Raw genomic sequence first — 9364 nt, 5'->3', positions numbered from 1 at the left:
TTCACTTCCTCTCTCCTCACCGTCCAAGGGCCCAAACACTCCTTTCAAGTGAAGCAGCATTTCACTTGCATTTCCCCTAACTTAGTCTACTGCATTCGTTGCTCCCAATGCGGTCTCCTCTACATCGGAGAGACCAAACGCAAACTGGGCGACCGTTTTGCGGAACACCTGCGGTCTGTCCGCAAGAAAGACCCAAACCTCCCTGTCGCTTGCCATTTTAACACACCACCCTGTTCTCTTGCCCACATGTCTGTCCTTGGCTTGCTGCATTGTTCCAGTGAAGCCCAACGCAAACTGGAGGAACAGCACCTCATCTTCCGACTAGGCACTTTACAGCCTTCCGGGCTGAATATTGAATTCAACAACTTTAGATCTTAAACTGCCCCCATCCCCACCCCGTTTCTCCGCCACCCCCCCCCCTTTTTTTTTCTTTATATAGATTCTTCTTTCCCCACCTATTTCCATTATTTTTAAATCTAAAACTAAAACCTTGTTAGTTTGTCCACCCCACCCCCACTAGAGCTGTACTTTGAATATCCTGTCTTCCATTCTTAATTAGCACTTTTCTTAGTCAAATATCACCACCTTCAACACCTCTTTGACCCTTTTGTCTGTGACATCTTTTGATTCTCCACAATCACCACACCCTCAACGTCTCTCTCCCCCCCCTCACCGCGCGCGCGCGCGCGCCCCCCCCCCCCCCACCTTAAACCAGTTTATATTTCTCCCTTCTCCTAACTATGCTTCAGTTCTGCCGAAGGGCCATGAAGGCTCGAAACGTTAACTGATTTCTTCTCCGCCGATGCTGCCAGACCTGCTGAGTTTTTCCAGGTAATTCTGTTTTTGTTTTGGATTTCCAGCATCCGTAGTAGCTTTTAGCTTTTTGTTTGTATCAGTTTATAAGTTGAATCACTCGCCTATAGTTGGCAGAACCTGTTTTTTCACTGAGTTTTTTCTGTGAATTGCAAAACCTTTTAAAATATTCTTATTATTTAGCCTTGAAATTAATTTGAAGGCTGCTTCCAGAGCCAGTGGGATGGGGGGAGGGGTGGTGAGGCGGGGAGGGAGTGCTGGGGAGGTGGGGTAGTGGAAGGATGTAGGTGTGGAATTGCATTGGCGAGTACTGTGTACAGTTTTGGTCTCCTTAAGAAAAGATATAATTGCATTAGAAGTAGTTCACTGAAGGTTCACTTAACTGATTCCTGGGATGAAGGGCATGTAAATGTAGAAGCAGTTCAGAGAAGGTTTACTCGGCTAATACTAGGAATGGGCAGGTTGTCTTATGAGGAAAGGTTGGACAGTTAGGCTTGTATCCACTGGAATCTAGAAGAGTAAGAGGTGACTTGATCGAAACCTTTAAGATCCTGAGGGGTCTTGACGGGGTGGATGTGGAGAGAGTGTTTCTTCTTGCGGGAGTATCTAGAACTAGGGGTCACGGTTTAAAAATAAGGGGTGGCTCAACACAGAGATGAGGAGAATTCTTTTCTCTCAGAGGGTCGTGAGTCTTTGGAACTCTTTTCCTCAAAAGGCGGTGGAAGCAGTGTCTTTGAATATTCTTAAGGCAGAGCTAGATAGATTCTTGATTAACAAGGGGGTGAAAGGTTATCAGGGGTATACGGGAGGTTACAATCAGATCAGCGTGATTTTATTGAATGGCGGAGTAGGTTTGAAGGGCCGAGTGGCCTACTCCCGCTCCGAGTTCTTATGTCAGCTGTATTTAAGGAGTCAGTATACAGCCTTAGGAAATTGGAAGTGTTCATTATGGATGGTATTCATAGAGCAAGGTCAGTAGCCAGATTCAATGATGTATCACCGGTATGCTGCTGGGTGCATGTCAGTGCTGGAGAAATTCCACCAGCAATGTCTTCACTGCACCCTCCAGATTCAATGGGAGGACTGTTGAACAAATACTAGTGTCCTTCTTGAAGCTAGCCCCACAAGCATTCAGGCAAAACTCCTGCAAAATCAGCTTCACTTATTTGGACACTGTCCAGATGGCTGAAAACCGTCTCCCCTACAAGGTCTTGTTTTCTCAACTCTCAAATGGCCAGCACTCCAAGGGAGGACAAAAAAAAAAGATGCTTCAAAGACACTCTGAAACTCTCCTTGAAGCACACCAGCATTGACCTTAATGGCTGGGAGGAGCTTGCTACCAATCGTTCAAAATGGCAACAACGTGTCCATCGAGTTGCACCATGCTTATCATTTTAATGATAAGGCAGAGGGACAGCAGAGAAGGAAAGAAAAGGAAGAAAATCCCGCAACCCAGGTCCCACCACCTCATAGGCCGTCCTGCCCCATGTGCCGAAAGATCTGCAGATCAAGAATCAGCCTGCTCAATCACATGAAAACCCATGGCAGAAACTCGCAACCCTGAGTAGATGTTATCCGCGAATCGAGTGTCTGGAGCAGGAGGGACATAATTTTCCCCAGCAATGGAAAGAAGAGACCTTTGTCTCTCACCAAGAAAGCATGGTTGGTAGTGGCTGAGGAGATGAGCAACAGAAGCTTTGTGCCCAGATGATGACCTAACCTGGGAATGAAAAATGATTGCATTCTCTGATTCACCGGCATCCTGCGGTTAAAGCACCCCTTTCATTCTTGTCAAGCGTACTCCATGCATAAGCCAATATGTCAGTGAATGCCTGTTATCTTGGCTGCAGCAATAATGTCGTCACTCTGAGGCAGTCTGCTATTCATATCGTCTTTGGGTCATCAGACATGTACAGAGCACGGACATAGATGGCTGCTCCTCTCTACATGTCTCATGATCCCCTCCCCATCCGTCACCTGTGCACATGAGGACAGCAGGCCCACAATGAAACTCGTGGAGACACCAGAAACCTGACAGAGCAGATCATCGATGTTCCCAAGCAGTGGTTCTACTACTGGACCACTCAGAGGGAGCTCGACAGTACTTGGCAGAACTTGGCCCCAAGTTCCTGGGTCTGCTGTATCCTTGATAATCTCGGCATCATGAGGGCACAGCCACTGCCGTGGTCCCTTTGTTCTAGATGGGCTGTGCAAGAGCTTGCTCAGACATCCTTTCACCACCATGGGTTCACCAGTTCCCACTTTAGCAACCACATGGGACAGCCGATCTCAGCATCTCCTTGGCCAAGACCCTGCAATAAACAACAACCTTTCCATAGAATCTTTATCCAAAAACACATCATCTTATACAATCAGAAATTAACTATTCAACCTTGTGTATCCTCTTAGTGCCTGTTGTCCATTTCTCTCTGCCTGGTCTAATGTTCCAGCACAGTGCCACCCCAATGGCTGCAGCACGGCTGGTGGAAGGCTGCTGACTTTCATTGAGGGAGACTGCAGATGGCCTTGCAAGGATGCCCTTGAGCAGCTCTGGGCCTAGAAGGACTGATTTGGACATCGCCCTCTCAGCAAGGGCAGAAGCAGTCTGTGCTGATTGACTGACAGGCAACATAAAATGCACTGGTGAAGTGGCAGTGGTGGGAGTACGAATGCTGTCAACCTGAGAGAGGGTAACAGGTTCGTACACCATGGTGCCACTGTCATTCTCTGGGTTGATGCCTTGTCAGTCCTCATAATCTGCTGGAGCACAGGACCGCTGTGAGTGACCTCAAGCGCCTTTAAATACTGAGTTCTGTTTCCATATGGCAGCAGTCTGAGCCTGCATGGCAACAAGCATGGATCTCATTATCTCTGTCTCACCTTCCACTGCAGCATGAATGGCTCCTGTCTGCTTCACAGCTGTGCCTACAAGTGTTCTTTTGGGCTAGCCACTTCTTGCACCCTGGACAGAAGGGACTCTCAGCCCTGCACCTTGGACAGAAGGGACCTCAGCCCTGCACCCTGGACAGAAGGGACACTCAGCCCTGCACCCTGGACAGAAGGGACCTCAACCCTGCACCCTGGACAGAAGGGACTCTCAGCCCTGCACCCTGGACAGAAGGGTCTCTCAGCCCTGCACTCTGGACAGAAGGGACGCTCAGCCCTGCACTCTGGACAGAAGAGACTCTCAGCCCTGCACACTGGACAGAAGGGACTCTCAGCCCTGCACTCTGGACAGAAGGGACTCTCAGCCCTGCACTCTGGACAGAAGGGACGCTCAGCCCTGCACTCTGGACAGAAGGGACGCTCAGCCCTGCACTCTGGGCAGAAGGGACTCTCAGCCCTGCACTCTGGACAGAAGGGACGCTCAGCCCTGCACTCTGGACAGAAGGGACGCTCAGCCCTGCACTCTGGACAGAAGGGACACTCAGCCCTGCACTCTGGACAGAAGGGACACTCAGCCCTGCACTCTGGACAGAAGGGACGTTCAGCCCTGCACTCTGGACAGAAGGGTCTTTCAGCCCTGCACTCTGGACAGAAGGGACTCTCAGCCCTGCACTCTGGACAGAAGGGACTTTCAGCCCTGCACTCTGGACAGAAGGGACTCTCAGCCCTGCACTCTGGACAGAAGGGACTCTCAGCCCTGCACCCTGGACAGAAGGGACTCTCAGCCCTGCACTCTGAACAGAAGGGACTTTCAGCCCTGCACTCTGGACAGAAGGGACTCTCAGCTCTGCACCCTGGACAGAAGGGACGCTCAGCCCTGCACTCTGGACAGAAGGGACTTTCAGCCCTGCACTCTGGACAGAAGGGACTTTCAGCCCTGCACTCTGGACAGAAGGGACGCTCAGCCCTGCACTCTGGACAGAAGGGACTCTCAGACCTGCACATTGTCCTCTGCCACATTGGAGTCAGTCTCCACAAGAGGCTGTCTGGAATGCCTACCAATGCACTAATGATCTCAGTGTGTATCCTTATCACCACTTTCCTGTGTGCCACCCCATCAATGTCCTCATCTGAGTCCCTATGTGCCACCTTCCCTTTCAGTGAGCTGTCCCATCCTCTTGGCCTTACTGCAGCCACTTCTGCCCAGTGGCTCAATGGTGCAAGTCCTGATTCTACACTAGCCTCCCAAGTTGGTGCAGTGCCAGTTTCCGATCTGGTGGCTGCGAGTGTCAGATAGAGTGATGTTGCTGCTTCATCATTTGTGTGGTAGTGTTCTGTCTCTGCCTCCTGAGACTGTGGCTGGACAGGTGGCAGTTCATGGATTTTTGAAATCAAAAAATAAGAGTGGGAGTGTTGGGGTGGGGAGAAAAGCAAAAGGTCCATGATTACACTATCTGCAGCTTGCACTTCATGCCAGGTAGCTGGATATGGGTGAGGTGGGAGTTGAGAAGGGGTATAGGGCAGGAACATATCATTATCCCCCTTGTTCTCAGTGACACTGGGGTGCACATGAGTTTTTTGCAGTCAGATCCACGATGCGGAGAACCATCTCCTCCGTAGGGCCTAGGAGATGCTGGTATGCCTGTTCCCCACCTCTTCTGCACTGCTCCCTCCTATTGCAAGTCACCATGTCCTGCAAGAGAGAAGAAAGAATGATTTGATGGTGTTTCACTGTGTATAGGTGATATATGCCTGACACATACAGCGAAATAACTGGAGGTATGTGGAGGCAGAGGTAGAGATGGATGTGAGGCTGAAATCAGTGGAATGTGTGTGAGGGTGTGGTGGAGTATGTGAATGTTAGGCCTGAATCCTTGACTGCTAGGGATTGCTGATGAGTGAGTGATGGGTGGATGTGGTGCACTGAGAAGTGTAAGAGATCAGTGCTGTGGTGGGTAGAGGTGTCATGTGAAGACACGTTCACCAACCTTGAACACTTGCATGAGGTCATTGAAATTTTTACTGGCAGCACTGCCAGCTCGGTGCTAGATTCCTTACATTGAACTCCCTGGCCAGTGCCCCAATTGCCTTTGGAGGGCATTCCTTGGATGACCTTCTGGCCTCCTCTGGAAACAGAGCCTCTCTCCTCAGGTCAACCTCTTTGACTAAGGCCTCCAGTGCCATATCGGTGAACCTGGACACCCTCTCTCTCTGCCAATTTCCAATTGCAACAAGTTGTGGTCTTGCAGTCATCAGCAGCTTCCTTCCAGTTAGTTCAGCTTCCCTTTAAGGGTGGGATGCTAGCTGGAGCAAGTACCAGCCTTGCAGGCTGTTAGGCCCCCTGTTGAACATGCAGCCAGCCAGCAGCGTGGTTCACACTTGGCTACACACTGCAGTGGAGTTTGCGTGCTACCTGTATCAACAGGACCGGGTACAGTCAATTCATGGACTGACATCCCTTTACCTACAAAATAGGCACAGACAGATTTTTAGCCCCATTGATCTATTTCCTTTCAGCTCTGGTTTATGTGTTACTTGCCAGTGACTTGCTTTAGGTACATTGTAGTCTTAGGATGTCTCTAGCTTTAACAATGATGCTCATTTTTTTGCTATCGTGATGTTAAGTGGAATTAACTCAATATATGTTATTAAAAACTTGGACCAGAACTTGTAAAAGGCTATCATATGAAACTACCTGATAATATTACAGACTATTTTGAGTAATATACTGTCTCGCTGACATGAATAAATGCCACAAGAAGTAGGAGTGTGAATGCACTCAAAGTGTAGCATAAAGTTTCAAGGAGAAAAGGATGATGTTCAGAGGGGGCACTGATGTGAGAACTCCACTAAAAATGCTCCCAATTCTCACCTGTTGCTCCCACCTTTCAGCCGGTACCTGACCTGCTGCCTCGCTTTACAATGGCCACGTCTGCCACTGCACGCATTCAGGTGGAAGAGTCTTTGGTGGGCTTTCAGAACCCAGAGGATATCAATCAAATGCATATCAGCAGTCAGAGCAGGGATCTGAGCAGCTGCCTCTGCCGAAATCCAGGTGCAATGCTGGAAGTAGGTGCATTGGAGATGAGATACAGTCACACTCAAAAACTTTTAAACACCCCCACCTACCCAAACCCACCCATTCTTATTTAAAATTCCTTTCTTAGTTTAATTTTTAAAAAAAAATTTCATGGATTGTGGACATTGCTGGCTGGGCCAGCATTTATTGCCCAACCCTAATTGCCCTTGAGAAGGTGGTGGTGAGCTGCCTCCTTGAACCGCTGGAGTCCATGTGGTGTAGGCACATCCACACTGCTGTTAGGAAGGGAGTTCCAGATTTTGACCCAGCGACAGTGAAGAAACGGTGATATATTTCCAAATCAGGGTGGTGAGTGACTTGGGAACTTGCAGGTGGTGGTGTTCCCATGCGGCTGCTGCCCTTGTCCTTCTGGATGGTAGAAGTCATTGCTTTGGAAGGTGCTGTCCAAGGTGACTCGGTGAGTTGCTGCAGTGCATCTAGTATATGGTACACTCTGCTGCCACTGTGTTAGTGGTAGAAAGAGTGAATGTTTAAGTTGGTGGATGGGGTGCCAATCAAGCGGGCTACTTTGCCCTGATTGGTGTGTCAAGCTTGACTGTTGTGGGAGCTGCAGTCATCCAGGCAAGTGGGGAGTATTCCATGACACTCCTGACTTGTGCCTCATAGATGGTGGCCAGGCTTTGGGGAGTCAGGGGGTGAGTTACTCACCTCAGAATTCCCAGCTTCTGATGTCGTTGTCTTTTTCTGGCTGGTCCAGTTCTGTTTTTGGTCAATGGTAACCTCCAGGATGTTGATAGTGAGGGATTCAGTGATGGTAATTCCATTGAATGTCAAGGGGAGATGGTCGCTTGTTGGAGATTGCCTGGTACTTGTGTGGCACGAATGTTATTTGACAGCCCAAGCCTGAATATTGTCTAGGTCTTGCTGCATATTGGCACAGACTGCTTCAGTATCTGAAATGGTATCACAAATGGTACTAAACTTTGTGAAATCATCAGCAAACCTCCCCACTTCTGCCTGTGTTTTGGAGGAAAAGTCTTATGTTATCTCCTGCAAATACTGACAAGAATTAACATTAAAATAGTACATAGTATGTAGGTGTTAATTATTACAGCTAATCAATGGGTTTTTCTGCTACCTTTAATTATGTAGAAGAGACAGAACTATTTTAGGAACTTGTGGTTTTATTGTCTCCTCCTGATTCCCCAAGGTTACACAAATTAATTACTTAGTTTCCATTCCAGTGACACAATAGCTTTGAGCAACTTAAGACCATACATATCATCAACAACATTTCTTAATTATTTCTTCTTTAATTTTTTATAGATAAAGAATTATTAACTCATGAAGGGTACTTTGTACCTGATCCAGATGGAATTCCCATTACAAATTCAGTGGCTCGAGGAGATGTTGCTCGCTTTATGCTTTCACTCCTTGAAGATGATCCATGGATTAAGAAGGCAGTGGCCATGGCAACAAAATGAAACATAAATTCCTGCATTGGAGGGAGACTCTTCATTTTCTTTATTCCCAATTTCCTAGCCAAATTCTGTAAGTGGGTTTATATAAACAGAATAAGTGAAACTACAGGAACAGAAAAGCAAAGAGGTAGAGTAAGGAAGTAAAAAGAAATCCATAAATAACATAACCTGTAATAATACGTTACCAAGCGAGTTGCTGACAGGAATCAAAGGATTAACCCAAGAGATCATAACTCTATTTCTTTCAGCTCTTGTTTATGTATGTAAAGCTTTAGTTGCAAATAAGTTGTAGGATATCTTTCGGGTTAACAATCTATTGGGATGGTGAATGGGATTAATCAATGTATGTTATTCATAAACTATACTAGAATTTGAAAAGGCTCTGATATAAAACTACCTGATAATATTATAGGGCAGGATTTCTCTCTCTTGCTGGAGGCAAGGTTCAGCAGAAGCCACACTCTAAAGGAAAATAGGACAGCCTTTCAGCCACTCTGCAGAACCGTGTCTCCAAACCAACTGCGAAACTGCCAAAATCAGCTCTACTGGAATCACCCTAATTAATGGCTGCAACTTACCGCCATCTATGCCTCACAGACAAGCCAAGGACTGATTTGTATTTTTTTTAACTTTTATTTGGACTCTTAACTTCTCATTTCTGATCTGTATGTACATGTGTTGCATTTTTATTATTTTTCTCATATTTTAGCAACTAATAAACTTATTCTTTCTTTGACTCAAGGAAGCCTGGTTAAATTGGCGCCTTATAAAAAATAAATACATTTGGACTGGGATAAGGTATCCACGGGGGAAGGGATCCCTCTTAAATTAACCTTGCTGCAACCAGCTGAGGGGTTTGAATAAAAAGGGGAGCGAGCTCATTCCCCCTCACCCAGGATAACAAAATTGGGGTCCTGTTTGGGAAGTTAACAAATTAGAGGACCTCACTCGGGGATCAGTCTTAACAAATGCATGTTTTTTCAGTAGTACCCAAGTTATGCACTATCAAATGACTATTAGAACCATTCTGGTCTCCATCTGGTCTCCATTCTCCAGCAAGAGAGAAACACCATCTACCCTTGACATTCAAGAGGATTTCCATTGTCAAATCCTCCACCACCAACATCCTGGAGGTTACCATTGA

At 47.2% G+C, this 9364-nt stretch overlaps 1 protein-coding gene across 1 annotated transcript in view; it reads left to right on the top strand.

The window, feature by feature from the left end:
• Positions 1-8959, top strand: part of LOC144681922 (uncharacterized) — a 23172-nt gene extending 14213 nt beyond the window's left edge. The window contains exon 5 of the mRNA XM_078544088.1: positions 8066-8959. Within this exon, the coding sequence (XP_078400214.1) occupies positions 8066-8223 (158 nt within the window). The 3' untranslated portion in view covers positions 8224-8959. The remainder of the gene's footprint in view (positions 1-8065) is intronic.
• The last annotated feature ends 405 nt before the right edge of the window (positions 8960-9364 follow it).

This window comes from Cetorhinus maximus, chromosome 1 (assembly GCF_964194155.1).
Source record: "Cetorhinus maximus chromosome 1, sCetMax3.hap1.1, whole genome shotgun sequence".
In the NCBI taxonomy this organism is placed as follows: Eukaryota; Metazoa; Chordata; class Chondrichthyes; order Lamniformes; family Cetorhinidae; genus Cetorhinus; species Cetorhinus maximus.
The sequence above is the reverse complement of the archived record's forward strand: the minus strand, read 5'-3'. Positions and strand labels throughout refer to the sequence as shown.